The sequence below is a fragment of the Gymnoscopelus microlampas genome (assembly GCF_963454915.1).
Source record: "Gymnoscopelus microlampas genome assembly, chromosome: 15".
Classification (NCBI taxonomy): Eukaryota; Metazoa; Chordata; class Actinopteri; order Myctophiformes; family Myctophidae; genus Gymnoscopelus; species Gymnoscopelus microlampas.
Window position 1 is genome coordinate 29,850,035 of NC_139952.1, and position 21,664 is coordinate 29,871,698.

At 41.6% G+C, this 21,664-nt stretch overlaps 2 protein-coding genes across 2 annotated transcripts; one reads left to right on the forward strand and one right to left on the reverse strand.

The window, feature by feature from the left end:
* Nucleotides 1-472: 472 nt before the first annotated feature.
* On the reverse strand, nucleotides 473-14,395 carry maco1a (macoilin 1a). Its single transcript, XM_084079911.1, has 11 exons — nucleotides 14,221-14,395; nucleotides 11,486-11,627; nucleotides 11,046-11,172; nucleotides 10,687-10,810; nucleotides 9,186-9,364; nucleotides 6,714-7,287; nucleotides 5,600-5,758; nucleotides 4,905-5,087; nucleotides 4,175-4,295; nucleotides 3,450-3,624; nucleotides 473-2,996 (listed from the first exon to the last, which is right to left on the reverse strand). The coding sequence occupies exons 1-11, from the start codon at nucleotides 14,298-14,300 to the stop codon at nucleotides 2,791-2,793; spliced, it is 2,070 nt and encodes a 689-aa protein (XP_083936037.1). The 5' UTR covers nucleotides 14,301-14,395; the 3' UTR covers nucleotides 473-2,790.
* Nucleotides 14,396-16,299: 1,904 nt separating this feature from the next.
* On the forward strand, nucleotides 16,300-21,561 carry srfbp1 (serum response factor binding protein 1). Its single transcript, XM_084080417.1, has 3 exons — nucleotides 16,300-16,382; nucleotides 18,026-18,646; nucleotides 19,029-21,561. The coding sequence occupies exons 2-3, from the start codon at nucleotides 18,026-18,028 to the stop codon at nucleotides 20,421-20,423; spliced, it is 2,016 nt and encodes a 671-aa protein (XP_083936543.1). The 5' UTR covers nucleotides 16,300-16,382; the 3' UTR covers nucleotides 20,424-21,561.
* Nucleotides 21,562-21,664: the final 103 nt, after the last annotated feature.

Below are 21,664 nucleotides of genomic sequence, written 5' to 3' on the forward strand. Positions count from 1 at the left end.
AGAGTTGTTTTGTTTGTTTTATTAGGAGTTTTGAAACATCGGCAATTTGTCTATTAACTATCTTTCACCATTTTGAATTGTCTTTTGACTTTGTATATTATTTTTCTTCATTAAAAACAGTCACTCTCAGATAATAGCCGATCTACAAGCTCACAATGCATCACAAGCTTTTATCTGCTCTTTTTTTGTAAGACAGGGTATATAAATAAATGAACCACTTAAACCCCAGCATCCATCTTAATATAAAGGCACATTCAATTGTATTAAATATGAATGATAACTTCAGCAGTTGCTTTACTTTCTGAGAATATTATGTTTTGGTTGATTTACTTTCGCCCTCTAGTGACCACTAATAGTCACTAATTGTAGACAGGCGATGTAAAATCTCAGTTATTTCTGACTGTCTTCCATGACAGATTGGAAATTAACACCGGACATAACACAACAAACTTGTTCAAACAGCTCACACTGCCACCAGCAAGACTTTCTTTAATTTTGATGCTCAAAGTGAGAGGACACATCCAACCTCACTGCTCTGCATAAAGAAACTAAACATGGCAGAACAATGAAACGATAAAAGAAAGCACCCTTTACTCCATCTCCTTCCACACTAACTTGTAAAACGACTTCAGAACAAAATTCACAATGCCATAGCGATCCACGTAAATACTTGTCCAGGTAGGCAACATGAGCACGACATGGTCAAATGGTTCCGGAGAAAATGTCATCCCAACACAACACATTCACAAAATCTTCCCTGGTACAAAATGAACCAACAACAAAAAAGAAAAAAATAACTAAAGTCTGGAGAACAACCAAACATTATAGGGAATATCAAGGAGGCGCAAAACAAATAAATAATAGCACAATCAACCCACCTGAATGCCAATCCCAGAACCATGTTAAACATAAAAAAATACCGTTTCAATAGGTTCTAATGACAAAACAATAATACTCTTTTTGCAAACGTTATGCTAACTACGTCCATGTACGAGTGGATGGAGAACGAACCAAAACATCAACACTTGGCACTTAAGAAATAAAATACAAAATGACAGACAAAAACAGACAAGAAAAAACATTCCTCAGCAAGTAAAAGTACATTGTTGTAAACAATAATATGCCAACTCTTGGGCATGATAACAATCAATCCGTTTGGTTGGCATTTGGCATACTTTGAGCCTGTATAAGTGACTTGTACCATATCCATTTGCTATTTGTTATGTTTTCCCTTTTGAAATGACGGTCTTTGAGCGTGACAGATCAGCTATATCAGGACCAAATAGATGACAAAGTATTTGATGTACAAGGTAACTGATCACATACTATGATATTGGGTTTATCGTTCCATACTGTGACTTCAATAGAGATGATCGTATGATTCAATGCTCGCCTTTTCCCATATGAGAACAAAGCAAATCAAAGTAAGAGAGACACAGCGTTGACATTTTAGATCCCAGGGTTGGAGGGTAAATGGTCTCTTCATCTTATAAAAGAGAAATTTCAAGGCACTGTGAAACTGCAAATGGGTAACAAACAGTTACCTTGACATCGTTGACATCGTTTAAATCCAGTGGATAATAAGATGGCCTAACAGGTTCTAATTTGGTCCAGAAGGATAGGAAATGGGTGCAGCAAACAGATGAAGATCACTTAAGATTTTGGCAGTGCCAGGTCAAATCTATGAGCGTAGCTTTGACTATATAATTGTCATTTCTCCTTGAAATGTTAGTTATCTAAAAAAAAAATGCTTGCGGTCTGTGATTCCAGCAGCCGTGGATGTACCGTATCGGTGTTCAAAAACAAAACTGAGGAACAAATGAAATGTCGATCTGTCCATTATACCAAACAAAGTACAGTCATCACTCAGATGAAATGACTTCATCAAAAACAATCATTGATGTAAGTGGTGAGAAAAAGAAAAAGAAAACGGAAAAAGGGGGAAAAAAGAATAATACATTTACATTCGTCTCTACAGAGAGAACTTTACTTTACAGGCCATGTTTCATTGTAACTAAAATAGACATTACCTGCCGCAAGGGAAGAAAAAAACAATCGGTCTGAAAATCTAAATTGTCTGTAATAATAATGTGGTGAGAGAGAGAGAAAGAGAGGTAGGGAGGGAGGAATGCAGGGAGGGAGGGAGAGAGGGAGAGAGGGAGAGAGGGAGAGAGGGAGAGAGGGAGAGAGAGAGAGAGAGAGAGAGAGAATGTGGTGTGAGAGAGAGAGAAAGAATGTGGTGAGAGAGGTGGGGAGAACTGACACTAAGAAAGTATGACAGACACTAAAGCCCAATTTATACTCGGTCGTATGATGGTGTTGCTTGCTGACAAGATCAGCTCTTGTCGACAAGCGACACCATCATGATGGGAGTATAAATGAGACACAAGCGATGTATGATGGTCCTCTGTAGACACACGTCCGACACACGTGTCCCTTATCTTCACCTCTTTGTTTATTTGACCTCCAAACAGATCACACCGTCTAATGGCTACATCCTCAAACACAAACAATACAAAAACATCTCAATACGCAGAAGAAGAAGAAACAAAAGACTTGCGTACGGATTGTTCACAACAATAACTCCAAATCGACCCGGTTCTCAAAACAGAAGCGAAACAGGGCCAAATTAACCTTCGCCATGAGGACTTTGCGTGTGTTTTTGTCTGTGACTGTTGTCTGTTGTATGTTACAGTGCAAAATTTGTCAGGGGAAATAAACAACAACTGAACTTGACCGGAGAACGTCAAAAAAGAACCTTCTGTCTGAGAAAACGTGTGTATGTCAGAGTCACTTCTTGAGGGGCTGGTAGACGGAAGCATTAGGGTCCAAGGAGGACGGACTGTTGTCCATGAACTTGGACGAGTAGTGCGGGGCCACAATGGGGCTCCGGCTGCCGCCGTCTGTGGAGTAAGACAGGCTGGGCATGACGGCCATCACCTCTGCTATCTTCTGCTTCAGGTCGGCGATCTCCTGCTCCCGCTGGTGGATCTGGCCTGGGGGAGAGGTTATTTACATTAGGCTTCGAACGAATCACAGGCAGAAATTCACCCAGACACGGTTAAGTGCAGCCTATTTAACTTGTTACTGATTGGACACAGACTTCAGATCGCATAGCAAGCATCCAGGTTTGTTACCGTAATGACTATAATAGCTACACTAAAAGTACCTGGACCCCCTATTCCTAAAACACAGATATTTCGGATCAAATCAGACTTGAAAGCACAGGGGCTGGGGTGGGGTGGGGTGGGGTTGTTGTTAGGTGGTGGGCTTTAATGCACTGTTTGCAGTGCGACCGAGGGTCGATTTGGTTCCATTTGTACACTTGCAGAGTTAAATAAACACTTTTTTCTTTGTTGTTTTCTATCTAATGGGGGTCCATGGGCTAAAGCATATCAAATCGGGGCTCCTTGAAACGAAAAAGGTTGAGGACCAGTGGTTTAGTGTACCTTGTGCTATTTCCAGCTGCCTCTTGGCATCTCCCAGGGCAGAGAACAGGTCCAACTTGATCCTGGTCTCAGCACTCAGGCTGTTCTCCAGGTGCTGGGTCTTCTCCTGCATGGCTGACAATGCCGACATCAACACCTCTGTGTCTTTCTCGTTCTCTTTGTACTTACGCAGCTCCTGTACAGGGAGGACAGAGGGTAGAGCAGGAGGTGAAGGAAGGAGGATTACGATAAAAGCTACATGTTAAAGGGATGAACGTTGCGCTCGTTTAATAAAGCGTACTAGCCACGTTCTTTTCTTACTATCCCTTTTTAAAAATCTCTAATTCTCTTAGTAATTCTGTTAATTCCCAAGTACCCTTGTACTAATACTGCTGATCTTAGGGAGGATGTAGGCAAGCACGCGTCTCCTCAAAACACACAATGTGCCAGTCTGCTTCTTTTCACCCCTGACGGACCTGTAGGAGTTATTTGTTCCTGCATTTGCAGGCTAGGCCCTCCCAGCCTCGCTTTTGAACACGGCCAACTGTGTTCATTGGGACACCAGACCAAGCCAAAACCCTAGTCCCCGCAGTGGTGGGCAGTAACCACCCAAGTGCTCTTTAATTATCACTTGTGAACTATGATGTCAGTGGCAGATCACCAATAGGACCTGAGGAACCATTTTGGGTCGGTTCAGCAGTTCAATAGTACACCACTCAAAAATAAAGTTCTGTTTCTAATCTCACCTGACACTTTCCCTCGAGATCTCTCATCTGTTCCTCCTTCAGCTTGACGTCCATGCTGAGCTTCTTGCACTCCGTCTCCAGCTCTCTGATTCGCTCACGCAGAGACTCGGTACACTCACCCCTGACGGCCACGGTGTCAAGGGTGACAGAAGAAACAGGAAAAAAGAAGCAAGCACAGACATTTAGAACAGTGCCTGTGCCTATCAATGCAGTTAAAGGTGATATTTGTATTTATATATATATATCTTATATTTATGTAAACAAATAATGACAAGAAAATAATACATCCATAGAGCTTTTAAGAAGGTGTGGAATAAAAATATCCCCCGCCCCCCTCAAAATATGATAATTTTTGTTTTGTTTACCCCCGTAAACTCACGGCTGACATTATTAATTTGTGCTTCTGTTTTGATAGGGCTATGTGCTCCCCCCACCCAACCCCCCTGAAGAGTGTTACAATGTGCAAACTACAAGACTGCAGGACTTATAGATGTGAATCAGGGCAACATAGAGGATGCAATTGCGACATCTAGTGGCTGAACGCTCTCCATTGCACCTTTCAACTGGTAGGATATAAAACCAGCAGTACTAGGAGTCCATGAGGACCCATAGATAATAGAGGTTGCATCAGGATGTATCGATACGACATGTAGCGTAGTGGCATGGCTTCATCAGTGTATCCATTCCACTCACAATTGACCAGTATGATGGTGTGTACATGCAAACTTACCTGGTAGCGGCAGCCAAAGCCACAGCCCTAGCGGCGGTGGCCTCCTCCATCTTCTTCCTCTTCCTCTCGTCAGCCAGCTGTTTCTCGGCCAAGGCGCGAGCCTCCTGCTCTGCCTTAAGCCTCTTTTCCAGCTGGGAGATGGTCTGCTTGTCCTTCTGCTTGGCCTGCACCGCACCGTGGAGCCTGAGGTGTAGGGCAAAATATAGTCAAGACAGGTGGAAGCTTTAGCCTGATTACACTGTACATTTTTGTTGTTGGCCTCGGTCAATAACAACAGTGAACATCCCCAACCCATATGGACTTCTGTTCCGTTTACTGGCTACCAAATAAGAAGACAGGGTCTAAGGCTGTGTGTAGTTTCAGGGGGCACTGACATTAAAGGCTTCATGTATACTTTGTTGTGCGATCAATCTGCATTCATTGCTGGGACAAATGCCAGTAGTCACTGGTTGGCAGTGACGGAAACAGGACACGCAGGTAGACTTGCACATTTTCGGCCGTTTTCCGGGCCGATGCTACGAGAGAGCTTCTCCTGATTCGAGGGGAAATGGAAAAAAGTAGACCATACCTCTACAGTGAGAGTATTTGAATGGCATTTGTGCCCAGACTGGGGGGGTCCTTGAAATAAAAAAAAGTTTGAGAGTCACAGGTGTTAAGTGCAGGTAAATACGTTGCACGGGGGGCGGCCCTCTCACTTGTTCTGCAGCAGCTCGTTCTCTTGGCTCAGTTGGCCCAGCTCGGAGCGCAGGCTGCGGTCCTGGCTGGTCAGGGAGGACAGGTGGCTCCGCAGCTCTGACTCCAGCTGTCTGCTGGCCTGAAGGTCTGCCTTTAGACGCTTCACATCCTGCTCCAGCCTGCACCAACCGACAGCAGGGAGGGAGAGAAGGATGCGGTGAGGGTGGGCGGGGGTGTTAGATGAAGGCACAGGGTAAGAGTTTGAAACATATGGGGAGGCCAGCGAGGCAGGGAGAGAGGATGGAGAGAGTGTGTGCAAGACAGGAAGATGTAAATAAATTAGGGAGAATAAAAGAGGGAGAGAAAAACAGAATAAAATGATACAGTAAAATAAAATGTATGAGTGTGTGAAATGAACAAACACACATTTTAATTTCTTTTTTGATGTCTTTTCCATGAGACACGTCCCTAAAGCCTGATTTATACTTGGTTGTGCATTGTGTCTCGCACCGAAAATAGCCGATCTGCAAGCTCACAGTGAGCTTGCAGATCGGTTATATTCGGTGTGACAAACCGGCGCGCAACTATTAAATATAAATCAGACGTTACGGGATTATAAGCACAAACAATACCAAACACAACACACTCCAAAACATCACAATGAATTCACAACGAATGAAAGCTGCTTGATAAATAAACTAATAAAAGCCCTCACAAAAGTGGAAAATATTATGTTCTCTTTAACACTTATCCCAAGAAGTGCAAAAACCTTAGTTTAAACACCTATTAAATAAGATCTCGCAAGATCCCAGAACGAAGTTCAAACTGTTCATGACGATTTTTGTGTTTTGGATAATGGAACACAAACATATTTTTCACAGACATAGCCCCTTTTTATCATGCTAAATGTTCTGAGTTTTAGTTTATACAGTATGTCCCATGATTTATTATGATATCATGAAAATGTGTTTAACCAAGGAAATGTCTACAGTACTTTTATTTTGAAATGCATGCCTCAATTCTTATAAATACATCTTCAGTCAGTGTATATGTAAGAGTCTCTATGTGTGTGTGTGTGTGTGTGTGTGTGTGTGTGTGTGTGTGTGTGTGTGTATGTGTGCGCGTGCGTCTTACCGCACTAGCGCGTCCGGCTTGCAGAGCTGGTTGTTGGGGATGCAGTTCTCCACCGGGTCTTTCTGACCCTTAGCGGCGCTTTTCTGCTTCTTGCCTTCGCTCTTATTGGACGAGGAGCCGGATGGCACGCTCCCATTGGTGGAGCTGTGGTTCCGGGGGGAGGAGTTAGAGACACCGCCGCTGCTGCCACCTCCTCCTCCGCCACTGGCGGCAGCATTTTTGTAGTTCTTCCCCCCTGTTCCCGTCCCGGCCTCCTCTTTGGGAGCGTGCGTGTTGGCGTCGGCGTGCGTGTGTGCGTCTCCCGCCAGATCGTTGTTTAGCCTCCCCCCCGCCACATGGTTCTCCATGTACTCCACCTCCTGCAGTTTGGAGTCCAGTGTGTGTATAATGCTGTTGTTATTGATCCCCACTGTGTGTTGCTTTTTGCCCTCTTTGCCGTTACTGTCCCTGCCTTTCTCCCGGTACTCCAGCTCCGGTAGCGGGACAGGGGTTGTGTTTTTCTTCCCAGGAGGCCCTCCGTTTTGGGATGCTGGCGCCGTGGCGTCCACCTCTGAGACCCCTTTAGCTAATGCCGCTGAGGGAGGGAGGGGCAGACCAGAGGCATGGTTAGAAGGAGGAAGGGTTTAACGTTCCAATATTTTTTTGAAAATGTTTGAAAATATTGGAACATTTTCTAACATGGAAACGATTCAGCAAAATAATTGCAATTATCTCGAATAATTGTGATGATTATGTAATAACTGTGACAGGCTTAGAAATCCATGGCTGATTTTGTAGGTTGGTTTCCTGTACAGGTTAAAACCTATAGAAGGGTACAAACATGGCAAGGCAAGTAAGCAACGCAGATGCAGCTAAAAGTAATAACTGATGTGGTTAGATTTAGGTGTGGAGCATTAATAACATGAGTGAACTTAGATTTAGGTGTACCCAGAGCCAAGGGTGTGCCAATGTGCAAGCACAGACAATAGCTAACAGTATTGCCAATGCTTTGCACATTGGCACACCTAAATCTACCACAACCATAATTCATTTTATTAGCTGGAGCTGTGTTGCTTGAATCGCGGTGTACTATAAGATTAGTCTTATGCAACCAGCCACGTTTTACGCTGCTGTTGTTTTCAGCATGAATTATTTTTTAAAGTCATAAATGACAAAAGTCTGCCTAGGGTTTCATTCCCGTTTAAAGTTCCCATGTACTGGCCTCCACCGGCTATCTGTTAAATACAGAATTTACTATCCGTTTTAACCACACGAACTCTAGCATCCCAATATACTCTGTGCAAAACAGTCATCCTGTGTTTCCAGAAAGTGGCATACCTGTTCAGTTTCCCATAGCTCTGTTTGATTGACTCGACAGCAAATTTGAACCGGACATGACACCATCAAATGTGTTTCCAGATCAAATCTGGTGCCAAGAACAGGATATGGGTATGCCACCTTCGAAAAGTGGGACTACAGTTCTGCACAGAGCCTATTCTGGACATGTCATAATAGGTGAACATGCGGCAAAAAATGCAGATCTACAAGCTCACAACACATCACGTGCGATGTGCTGTAATCTTGTAGATCTGCTAGTTTTGGCGAATGTTAGCTTATTATGACATGACCAGAATAGGGACGCTAGGGTTCGATCGCTTCGTGCAACCTCAGATCTCTGGTAAAAATTAAAAAAAAGTTGAGCTGGAACACACACAAACGCAAAAACTACACCTGATAACCAACTTTGTGACTTCTACACCTGCGTGAGTCTCCACCAGGAGATGGCAGTAGTCTGTATCATGTCTGTATCTAATGGAGCCACGCTCCAAAGCAGAGATGACATGGATCGTTTCTCAATAGCAGAACGCAAAGAACAGACTTGCATCTTTGAGAAGAATGATCTTGTCAAGTGAACTATTATTAGAACTATATTATTGCAGAAGAATAGCCACTTGTAGACTCCTTGTACACGTGTTGCGATGCGTTTTGAGTTTGTAGATCTGCTATTTTTGAAAAATATTTGCCCCACAATAGGGACGCTAGGTTAGTCGTTTGAATGGTCACTGCTAATGGCCGACTTCTGCCAACGGCGTAGAACACACACAGGTCAAAATTCTTGTCAAACCAGAAACAGGATGGTCTCAAAGGTCATGCCTCAGCTAGACACACAATCTAAATGTCTCAATAGAAAAGCAGGGAGACAAAATACAACCACCCCAATTGTATAAGTTATATTGTACTCTACCATGCAGATTGGACACATTTTCATTTTATTCATAAAAAGTGACACAGTGCAGCTTTAAATTATGATTGTGTCTGTTTGAGCATGTACTTATGCATGTGTGTGTGTGTGTGTGTGTGTGTGTGTGTGTGTGTGTGTGTGTGTGTGTGTGTGTGTGTGTGTGTGTGTGTGTGTGTGTGTGTGTGTGTGTGTGTGTGTGTGTGCACGCACGTGTCTATGCATTTATACATGCGTCTGTGTGCGTGTCTCACCCTCCTCTGCCTCTCTCTCAAGTCTCTGAAGCATCTGTTGCTCTGGAGGAAGAGCCTGCTGCAGGAGCTGCATGTAGAACTCGTTCTCCTTCTGCACCTCCTTCTGCTTCCTAAGACGCATCTTGTAGCTGACGTAGCTCTTGAAGCCGAAGCCCAGAGTCACCACCGGGTAGCCGATGCTGCGAGGTACAGGGAGAGAGAGAGATGCTAATGTTTCAAACTGGCACCATGACAGGCATGATTCATGCGTTAGAATCGTGTACCATCTGCATTAGAGCTGGCTTCAAACTGTACAACAATATAATAACAGCAGTGAGCGTTCCAACCCATATGAACTTCTGTTATGTATCTTGGATACCAAATACGAAGAAAAAAAGCCTTGTTTGTCAGCTGTTAGTTTAGCTAGATAGCTATATTGACCAGACTGAACTACATAGACCTGGAACACCTATACGTTGTCTATACCATTCAAGCCGGGAACACCTGTGTGTCACATTAGCTGTTGCTATCTGTGCTGGTGTTTATGCAACACATTTCTCATCCTGTCATATTAAAGGTACCTTTGGCATCCACGCTGATGCCGAGGATAACCTTTTGCATCCTACGTTTACGCTGAAAGAACGCAGTCGACTCAATGTGCAGTCCTCACAATAGGCTTAGGCTTCAATGCTTTTGGTTAAGCTTGATATAAATTGTGTGGCTGTGTATTTTCAAACAGGGAAGGGACCCTGTCTTTTCATTTTATTTTGATCAGTTTTAATAAATGTGCTGGTGACGTCTCACCTCACATGTGGCTTTGATTTACAACTTTCTCTCTCCCCATCCCCTTCCATTGTTAATTAACATTATACCGAAATGGTTGATGATAGCTAATGTAGTTATCCTTAAACTAACAACAAGATAACATTAACCAACCAACAGCCAATCAGATGTGACCAAGGGTTTTGGCTCATCTCCTAGCAACTATTCTGGCAAGTACAAAGCAATGCATACAGACAGACACAGTACTACATGAAACAAGGTACTACTGTAAGTAGGTCACTATCATGACATTTTACTTCGGTTTTGGCATTGAACATTGGAACATATAAATCAAAATTGCATTTGTTTTTTCAATTAGGCTTTGTAGACAAAGAATCTAATACAAATAAATAATGTACCATGGCTAAATGAAAGCCATATTTAATGTATACATAGAATTTTGTTTTAACTAGTGGAAATAGAAGTGAGCTTATAGATCTTCTATTTCCGCTATATTTTTAAATGCATGAACAAAAATAATTGCGATTATCTCAAATAATTGCGATTAGGCGATTATGTAATAATTGTGACCGGCCTAACTGTAAGTACTGTTTTCCGATGAGCAGAACAGGTCCAACACAGGCTAAAATAAAATGTCATTAGGCATGTTTTAGCCTCAGGCACTCATAAAAAACAAAATGTGGGAAATAATACTACTGCACACTGCATAATACTACAAGGGAAAATATGGTTACAGTACCAGTGAGCAGCGAATGGCCGACACAGGTCGACATGAAAGTTTTTCAGGTCTTTGAAGCGGATGGCGGCTTCGATGTATACGAATAATATCCATAGCGATACAGTGGGTAGACAAACTCCTCTTTCTGTGGAGAAGCACAACACAAGAAGAAGTCAGCAGTCTGGGTTTGGCACTGATGGAACCTGGCAGTAATGCATTTTAGATTCTGAATCAGAAACATTTGACTGCCAAGTGTGCGGTTCATACAAGGAAACGGCTCTGGCATTTTTAATTAAAAAGTACACCAAGTCTTTGAGATGAAATTGGCTGTTTCACTGGCAGCTATATAGAGGATCCAATAAGAGAAACTTTGGACTGACCTGTGTGCCAGACGTACTGGACCCATACGTAAGTGCTGGCAGCGAAGAACAGCCATTGGACGGGGATGAAGAGGAGGCAGATGATGTCTGATGTAAACGCCACACACACAAAGAACACAGAGAACGCCTGGGTGGAAGAGAGGAAAAATTGCATACAGTAAATATGTATTAATAGCACTACTTAGTGCACTGAATCTTTTTGTCTTCTAACAAATATGAATTTTGCAATTGAGAGAGAAAAAAACTAAACAATTCTGAGATATGTGGCTGGAATTGCAAGAGAAAGAAACAAATTGAGGCCTTTTTAATTTAATTTAATGTATTCAGAAAACAGTCTCCCAAACGCATGCACATACACACACACACACACACACACACACACAGACACACACACACACACACACACACACACACACACACACACACACACACACACATACCAGTCCCTGGTATCTGAAGGAGTCGTAGACACTTCTGATGAAAAGCCAGAAGGGCCACAGGTACTCGAATCTGAACTCCAGCACAAAGTCAGCCAACAGCACCAACACCCACACCACCAAAAACTTCAGGTAGAGGAATGTACTGCGAAGACAACAACAATCATTATTCTACAATGACCATGTAAACTTATTTTATGACACATAACCACGTTCAACTGGTGTCCCTATTTCGGGCATGTCATTATAGTCTGGCGAAAAAACAAACAAAAAAACAAACAAACAAATAGCATATCTACAAGCTCACAAGTTGCGATGTGATGTGTTGTGAGCTTGTAGATAGGCTATTATTTATATTTTTATGAATAGGGCTTCCGTTGTTACGCCTTTCATGAAGAGGACAGCTTGGTGAGGCTTTGTGTAGTGAATAGGGCTTTTTTTTTTTTAAGATAAAATGTTCAGATTAATTAAATAATGGAAAACTCATCTGTATTTCCCACCTACCTGGTGATTTTAAAGGGGAAATTAGAAATAATGATTAGCAATCTACCACTCTACAATGCTATGCCTGTAAAGCAAAAATGGGAATCTGGTTTGGGGTGCATCTATGATGACATTGATTGGCATAACATGCTTGAACGTTCACAGACTTTCTTAATATCCACTAAACACAGACAAATGCAGTTTAACATTTTTAATAGAACCTATTATACACCACATAGATTACATAAAATATCCAATAATGATTCCCACAACTGCCAGAGGTGCAAAATCTCTGAGATTTACTTCATATGCTGTGGAGCTGTCCGTGCTTGGAGGAGTTTTGGAAATATTATATTGTTAAAACAACTTCAGAAATAGTAGAGTCTGAAATAGTGCCCGACCCTAGGATTTGGATTTTGGGAGACATACAGGGACTCGCATTAAGCCATCATAGGAAATACTTTATTTTGCTGGCTGGCACAGCTGGGGAAAAAAATGTATTCTTCAAAACTGTAAATCTGAAAACTCTCCCTCTCAGAGACCTTGGTTGAACGAATTGCCTTCCTATTGTACTCCTGAAAAGATTTTATACAATGTAAGGAGGAAACCTGCAACATATAAGAAAATATGGGGTTCTTTTATATCTTTATTACTTACCATCACTGCGTCCTTGTAACTACATGAGATATTGTATCATGTTTTTAATGCAAATATAAAGATGGAACTTGTACCATACCTGGGGGTGTGAGTGTGTGGGTTGCTGTTGTTTTTCTTTGTGTTCTTGTTTTTTTGTTGCTGTCGTGTCTTTTGTTTTTTTGTCATTGTGAAAAAATGTTTGTCTAAAAAAAAAATATCTTAACAAAATAACTACTAACTAGTTGAACATGCATATATATAAATCCAGCCTTTCTGTGGCATTATTATCTATATCTGCATTTGTGTGAAATGAAATGGGTATTAGGGGTGAGAGAACCTTTCTTCTATCCTTGAAGACACCCAGAGTGAAGATGTTATTTGCATAATATGAATGAACACCCAGGCAGAACCTGTGAGCTCCTTCGTCATGTCTGGACATGTTCAATTTGACACAGCTGTTTGCACTGTCTTGATTTGCCATCGATTAAACAGCAGGCAAATGCACGTTCGATTCTGAGTTATTTTTAATGAATGGGTTTGTTATGTATAACTGGCAGTGGTGTAAAGTAACTACGTTCATTTACTCAAGTACTATACGTAAGTACAATTTTGAGGTATTTTTACTTTCCTAGATTAATTACAGTTTTCAGTGCTTTTACTTCTACTTCACTACATCTCAGAGGCAAATATTGTACTTTTACTCCAGTTACTAGTTACTTTATAGATTTTTATTATTACAAAACATCATTACCCACTTTCACCCCCATATACTGTATTTCGGCCATTTGAAAATAGACCAATATGCCATTTTCATTTTTATACATTTTGATACCAATACTTTTGTACTGTTACTCAAGTACATTTAATTCTGGACTTTTACTTGTAATAGAGTATTTCTACATTGCAGTATTGATACTTTTACTTAAGTAAAAAAAATGGAGTACTTTTCCCAACACTGCTCTGGTGGCTTTTTTGTTTTGATTCTGAACCCAGGACGAGCCACGCTGTGCTCACTCAACAACCCCGCCATCGGCTTTAAAACGTGCGTCCCTCATCCGTGCACGTCGCCGTTGTCATATTATTATAGTTCGCAGGTTAGAGGCTCACTCAGCCTAATAGTAATGTAAAATACATATATATTCCCATGTGCCATCGCGTGTAATTTAACGGAAAAAACGAATACATCCATAACGTTCATGTTTTAGAAGCAATTCATTGCTTGCATCTAAAGAAAGGACACATCTGGACAAAATGTCTCAAACATATAGGCCTAAAAACACTGTCCATTCAGAGGTGTCTCGTTCACACCGTGTCTAAATTTGGATACAACGACACACATCGGCTACTGTGTTGCATGTCAAAAAACGAAAATATCCGAAATATAAGCTCACATACATAGATCGGCTATTTTGGCCGAATGTTCGCCTATAATTGCTGCCAAAATGTTTGCCTATTATTTATGATTTGCCCAGAACACGGGGGACGCTGGATGTTTCATCAAGTGGATGATGAATGCGCGTGCACACACACATATAACACATCATACATATATGATCCATAAACACAGAGACGCCATTGTTGTACCATAACGTCCGTTAGGACCGTTGTGTTCTTCCTACCTGCTATAAATACCCTCGGTGATTCGGCTCCGTTTTAACGGCCGTCGGAGTTTGCTGCAGTCCGCATTGCGCCGCTTCATCCTCCCCCTGTTGATCCAACAATGAATTAAATATCGCGGAAAATGTCATATAGTCGACCCGTTTAATGAGCGCGCCCCTCCCCCCCTTCAGTGGTCCTCCATTGTTGTTGTTTTATGAATACATGAAACAAAGACATAAATAAAAACACACGTCCAAGAGGAGAGAGCCCCTCCCCTTTTCACGACACCGTCCGTGCGTAGCTGCGTAGGAGCGTCGTGTGACGTATGACGATATACCCACTTATTATCAAAGTGAAGAAGAGAGCGCTTCAATTTTATAACCACGTAAAACAGTGGTTTTCAACCCTTTTCATATCAAGGTCCATTGTTTATTCGGCATTTTGAGCCACGGACCACCATTTGATGAGATTTAGCCTCTTAGACCCAAAACTTATAAGAATATTTTTGTTATCATTGCAGCCTGAAATCGTGGACAAAATCGTATCCAATCATGATTGGATACGATTTTGTCCACGATTTCAGGCTGTATTGATGTGGTGGTACCACAGGAGAGATAACAGGCAAACAAATAACAAATCTTCTACATTCTCTAATTGTGTAGACTTCTTGTATTCTTGTCTTGCAGATGTTTAACAATAATTTAACTCTTGAGAGCGTAAAATGAGTAGAGTATCATTTTACACTCTCAAGAGTTAAAGATCCATAAGGGTCCATTTGGTTACCAACTGTCCATCATTTAGCTGGGGACCACCTGGAACCCCCTCAAGGGCCACTGATGGTCCCCGGACCACTGGTTGAGAACCACTGACCTAAAAGAAAGCAACCCAGACACGCTCCATAACATAGCCCTCAGCCATAGAGAAACCCGACAGGGATGTCCCTTAGTCAGCTGGTCTAGGGACAGCACAGCTACCAGACGGAAAACCCATCACTGGACTTAACCAGATTATAAGAAAACAAAAAGTAAGCTACCTGGCTGACATACTGGAAAGATACATCCAAAACCAAAGCAAGATGGAATGCTACCTTGCATTAAAAAGAGAATATTCATTGGCAGAATACCTGAGCAGTGAGCACGGTGAACGACCCAAAACCAAGGAAAGCCTTGACTAGGTACAGAGTCAGTGAACACAGCCTTGCAATACAGAAAGGCGCCACAGACAGACCCTGCTCCCAAGGGAAGACAGACTATGCACCCACTGCACACAAAATGTGGTGGAAACAGATCGAGCTACACTTTCTAACCACCTGCCCACTATACCAAGACATAAGAGACACTTCCCACACATTACATTCACCCAAAGTGAGTTTGAAAACATGACCAAAGACAAAACACTGATTCATTGATTGAATACTTTATTAGCAGTTTGCAAAAAAAGCACAGGAAAGTATAGCCTATACAGTTCAATACAAGGTCTGCTAAGAGGATTTCAAACCCAAGAAAGCCTATGGCTTGTTTCCATTGGGGTCCTTTGAACTCAATTCATCGAAACATTAATGACAGATATACACTACTATGCAAAACATAATATAAACTGTTAGTTTACTCCTATACCTACTGGGAGAAATACAATAATGTGCGAACAGCGAACACAGCAGCAAGATTTGTGAACTGTTACTGATAAGAGAAGCTTAGCCAACTGCCACCCTAAGGACTAACCATCTGTAGAGAGTGCCTTTAGACCTACTGCACATAACAGAGCTGTTTCTGAAGATTTTTTGTATACTATTTAAATAGTTTTGAGAAAAAAGGCTGCTAATTGTCCCAAAGTGACTGCAAAAGATTGCTGCTATTTGTTTCCAAAAAGCTTTATACCCTATATAGCATGTGACATAGCTCTGTTTAACACAATGCTGTACCCCCTCCAACTGTATTACTTTCCCCATTTTCTTTAACTGTTTTTTAATTATATTTTGAAACTTGCTTTGGCAATGTAAACGTATGTTTTCTCATGCCAATAAATAAAGCTCCTCTGAATTGAATAGAACAGACGGTGACGTCACCGCGTCGCAGCCGTAAGCAGTCAGCACGCAGCGTCAAGGGGGAAAAGATGGCAGCGCCCGTAGCTTAACGCGTTTTATCTCTCCATTTGGGATTTTTCTGTGGATTTATTATCAAAGGTACGTGTGTTGAAGCCTCTTGGTTGTGTTGTTCTCTGTTCTGTCTTTGCTGTCAACGCGCTTTAATCAAGCTCAGATCAGAGAGGTTTATGTGCTGATGATAACATTATGTTACTGCTGCATGCTGCTTGCTACTCAGCCACGTTTGTTTTCATGATGGCATAGCAAGATTTAGCCAGGTTTATTCCATACTACATCTCATATACACGTACTACGTACGTACACAAGATCAGTGGTGGAAAAGGTACTCACGCTTTTTAGTAAAAGTATCAATACTGCAATGCAGAAATACCCAGTTACTAGTAAAAGTCTGGTAATCAAAGTATTGGTATCAAAATATACTTGGATGACCAAAAGTAAAAGTACTTACTAAGTACTTATGCTGAATGTCCCGTTTCACAAGTTATCATTATGTCTAAAATGGATTAAAAAAAATTGAAAATAGAAGATCTACAAGCTCATGACGCGCCATGCAACATGTTGTGAGCTTGTAGATTGGCTATTTTCAAATAGCCAAAGGTTAAATAGGGCTGAAGTGGTTAATGTCTGTTTTGTAATAGTACTCCAAATATACAAAGTAACTAGTAACTAAAGTTTTCTAATAATTGTTGTAGTGGAGTAAAAAGTACAATACAGACATTTTGAAATACTCCAGTAAGTAAAGATTCCTCAAATTTGTACTTAAGTACAGTACTTGAGTACATGTACCTAGTTACTTTCCACCACTGCACAAGATTAACATAATTTGCTTTCGGTTCCTCAACATTGTAACAGTTTGCATATAGTACAGTGGTTTGATACTTCATTGCAGGCTTGTACAATAGGCTTACATGTAATCCATTTCATTTCATCCATAATACCTTACAAGTTTTTCTCACTTGTTTAATTTATCCTGCATCACTTTTTACATTTGTTTTAATTCATATGCAAACAAGAAATATGACATAATAATACAAAGAAAAAGGGGGGAATAAAAAAAGTAGAAGGAAAAGGAAGGAAAAATAAAACAAATGAGAGTAGACAATTTAAAATAGGGATAGCTTTCCTGTATTACTTTAAAATTTACTTTCACGCTTCATGCATTTCTAAGACCCATTTACTTAAGTTTCTTTTAAATTCATCTTCACGGTTTCTCATTTCATAAGTAATTCTTTCCATCTCTTTAATCTCTTCAACCGTTATTTTCCAATTATTACGTACTTTGCATACTTTTAAGTGCCTTTGAAGGTGCTACTATGGGTCCAACCCTATAAATCTTATAAATGTATTATGTTTAAGCATATTAGCATACTGTCTGAATCTGTGGAGTCATTTTCATTCTGTAATGATTTGTACCAATAGTGGGATGTTGGTTTTGCCTTTACCTGGCAGGTGCAACATTTATATTTTTGTGTTATAGTGCTCCATCTTTTCAAAGTTGACATACTGATTTCATTGAATAATTCTAGTGATGGGATGGCGGGTCAAACCTTAATCTAATTAAATGGTCAATTCTGATGCTTTGTTGGAAGCATGTAGCCTACAACAAGACCGAACATTGCTCTTGTTCAGACAAACCGTACTGGCCAGCTCCAGTAACAAGTTGTATACACGTTGTTGAAATATTCCGTTAATTTCCATTAAACTGGTTTGTATTGCTACAGATGACGTCCGCTGAGGAAGAGATGACAGAGACAACGGCACCATCCACCCAGGATGAAGAGGAGCTGGTGGAGAAAGAGGACAACTCAATAGAAAAAGACGACGAGGAGGAAGAGGAGGGGTTGTTTGAGAAGGAAGGGCAGGGAGGAGAAGAAATAGAAGATGGCGTGAATCAGGTGGTGAAAGAGGACAACGCTATAGAGGCAAATGGAGAGGAGTTGTTGGAGAAGCAAGAGGAGGGAAAAGAAGATGTAGAGGAGGTGGAGCAGGAGGTGAATAAAAAGGGAGAGCAGGAGAAGAAGGCAGAAGCTCACACAATAGTATCTGGAAGCACTGATAACGCTGAGGATAATGCGGAGACAAAAACGGCGTCAACAAAGAAGCAGAAGGAGAAGGAGCTGAAGGCGAAGCAGGGCGAGGCGGTCCTGAATGTCAACAATCAAGTGGTGAAGATGAGGACGGAGGTGAAGAGGGTGAGAGCACTGCTCATCAGGAAGCTGCTGCGTCACTTGGCAGACCTGAAGAAGAAGAAGGGCAAAGAGACCGACCTGGAGAAGAACCAGAGGAGAGTCGACCGGCTGCTGGAGGAGATCCGTCAAATGAAACGCCTCAGACCAGATCAGGTAGGTTTGACTGCACCGTAACCACTTAAACCCCTGTGGTCTTAGAGAACTGGACTTGGTTGGCAACTGTACTTAGACCACTTTTTCCGTCTACACCAAATCTCTTCGCCAAAAATAGCAGAAATAAGACATATTTCACATGACGCAATAGTACAGGATTGCATATTTACTTCCTCGACATCCACTACTAGGGACAAAGGATCTTTTATGAGCAAATTTGAAAACGAGACGCAGGTTCGTCAACAGAATCATTCTGCTGGTGATGACCCTACAAATGTGACCCAGGGTGTGCTGCATAAATTCAATTACTATTTAATTGATTGATCTCTATTTCCTTTGTATTTCATTTTGTGTAATAATTGAGGATTTTTCTCATCATCAGGTGACTAAAACAGCCTTGGTGAATGACTTCAACTTTGAGAAGGTGTGTAAAGACCTAACTACCACTATGTCTCAACGGGCCTTGGCACGTATCGCCACTCACCCTCAGTTCAGCAAGAAGATTGACGTCATCAAAGCTGCCGTCAAAGCCTTCGACGAGGAGAGGAAGAAGGAAAAGCAAAAACAAAAGATGACCCCTTTCCAGGAGGAAGAGGAGCAATATGCATTGAAACAAAAGGAGGAAGAGGATCAGGAAGAGACGGAGGACGAGGAAGCGGAAGATGACGATAAGAATGCAACCATTGCGGGGTTGTCTGAACCGGGCACAGAGGCAGCTCCTGTAGATGAAACAACAGAAACATCAGATCAGACAAAATCTGAAATTCTGGCTAGGTCCAAAACTGTTGTGGTTTCAAAAAGTGTTAAAATGGCCTCTACGAAAAGCACAGAGATAAAGGACATTTTGAAAGAAACACAGCAAGGTAAACCCACAGCGACGAAAGCCCCTGAGAAGAAACGAAATATCAAGCCTGCTCCTAAAATGCAGCAGAGCAATAAAGATGAGGAGGATGATGATGGTGATGAGGAGGATGAGGAGGATGAGGACGAAGAGGAGAAACAGAGTAATGATGATGACAAAGAGGACAAAGGGGGTGATGAAGAAGAGGAAGAGAGTGATCTGGAGTCAAGTGATGAGGAAGAGAAAGAGTACTTTGACGACAGCACAGAGGAGCGCTTCCATAAGCAGTCAGAGGGGAGCGAGAGCGAAGATGACTTCTTTGTGGGAAAAGTGAGCAAGTTCAAAAAGAAGAAGAAAGCCCTCGCCACCCCGAGTCTGAAAAGTCAAACCTCAGACGAGGGCCAGACCGATAAACCTAAATCTGAGCTGAACTATAAAGCGCCTAAATCTGAGCTAAACTATAAAGCACCTAAATTGGCCTCCGTCTTCTGCAGCACCCTGTCGAGTTCCAAGCCCAGCAGGGGCGGACTGAGCCGGGATAGAGGCAGAGGCCGAGGCGGGGATAGATCCAGGGGCAGAGGAAGAGGGGGGGACAGGGGTGGGGGTACGGACAGGTTTTCCAAGAGCCCCGCCAAGTTCCAAAAGCAGGATGGAGCGGCCAGAGGGAAGCCAGGGTTCAAGAACAGCGAACGTGGCTCTGAAGCCAGACAATTCCAGTCAGAGGACAAGGACAGGACCTTCACTGGGCGAGGGACGGGACGGGGAAGAGGAGGTGTTGCCAGGCAACAGGATCACAGAGGACCAGGTGGATTTTCCCATCAGGCACCACAGCAGGCATTGCACCCGTCCTGGGAAGCCAGTAAGAAGAGGAAGGAACAGCAGGGGCAGATCATGGCCTTTCAGGGGAAGAAGATTAAGTTTGACGATGATGATTAATGTGAATTTGTTCTCTATTGACCTTTGAGTAAACTTTGAAAATTGTATAGTGTCGCTGTCGGGTGGAAACCTTGTATGTCTGATAGTACTCATTGTTTGTTTGGTCTCCATGTCTCTCCAGCTTTTTATTAAACAGAAAATGCATTTTCAGGTTGGGATACCAATTTTATCCAATCAGGATGGAGAACTCAGACAGGATACATATCAAAAGATATGGGGAGACTCCTTTTACTGAACAAACACTCTATAGCAAGGAAAACTATTTGAAAATAGTGCTTTAACCTTTTAACAAAAAAAAACGTTTTGTTTTAACCAAATATCACTTAACCTACCTTTAACCTCTTTCAATGTGGCGTCCCTATTTTTGGGAATGACCTGAAAATAAACAATATATATTTGTATTATTCAAAAATAGCAGATCTACAAGCTCACAGCGCATTGCATCACGACAGCTTGTAGATCAGCTATTTTTGCTACTTTTGCGTGACACTGTTATTCGACGATAGGGCATTAGACGTACTTTATTTTAAAAGCTTTGAAAGATGAAAAATGCTGATACAAGATTTCTGCCCGACAACGACAAAATTGTTTATTTTTTATTCTGTGACCACAGGAAGAAATTTGAAAAAAAGAAGAGGTATGCTTTTCTCATGAAAAGAAAATATCAATAACGTCACAAAGACCCATTGTGATTACTAAAATGGTAGAATTATACAGTATTTTGTATAGTGGAGTTTCACTACCTCAAATGTCATTGTTCCTCGGTGTCCAAAATTAATGAGTAGGCCTACCCCTCATACACACCTCAGCTGCATATGAGAATTGATCACATGATTGTTGATAATAGAAAACCCAAGCACATTCACTAGTTTTCAAGGACTCATTCTAGCTCTACACAAACTGATATCAATATGCTACTTATACTAAATATAAGTATAACTTGAGAACCTGTACAAATACTTATTTTTTTCAAATGGTTCCATTCATTTCCAGCTCCAAATGGAAGATCATCAGATCACATTTGATTGTATTTGATTGTATGGGACAACAAATGGGTTAGTTTGCTATCCTTATTATGGAAGTGTGTTAATAGATGAAAGGTGTTTGCGGTCTCCATAATAAATTAATTTTACAAGAATTGATCATTTTATTTTGTCTAGTGTGGAAAGCCTAGTGATGCGAGGTAAGTTATCTACAACAAAAATATTTATTGTAATAAAAAAGTAAACCAATCTATCATG

Excerpts from the sequence above, each read along its gene's own strand:
- srfbp1 (XM_084080417.1), top strand. The coding sequence starts at position 18,026 with ATGACGTCCGCTGAGGAAGAGATGACAGAGACAACGGCACCATCCACC. Across the intron at positions 18,647-19,028 it reads AACGCCTCAGACCAGATCAG|GTGACTAAAACAGCCTTGGT; the intron begins GTAGGTTTGACT and ends TCTCATCATCAG.
- maco1a (XM_084079911.1), bottom strand. The coding sequence starts at position 14,300 with ATGAAGCGGCGCAATGCGGACTGCAGCAAACTCCGACGGCCGTTAAAA. Across the intron at positions 5,759-6,713 it reads AAGCCGGACGCGCTAGTGCG|GCTGGAGCAGGATGTGAAGC; the intron begins GTAAGACGCACG and ends CGGTTGGTGCAG. Across the intron at positions 3,625-4,174 it reads ATCTCGAGGGAAAGTGTCAG|GAGCTGCGTAAGTACAAAGA; the intron begins GTGAGATTAGAA and ends CTCCCTGTACAG.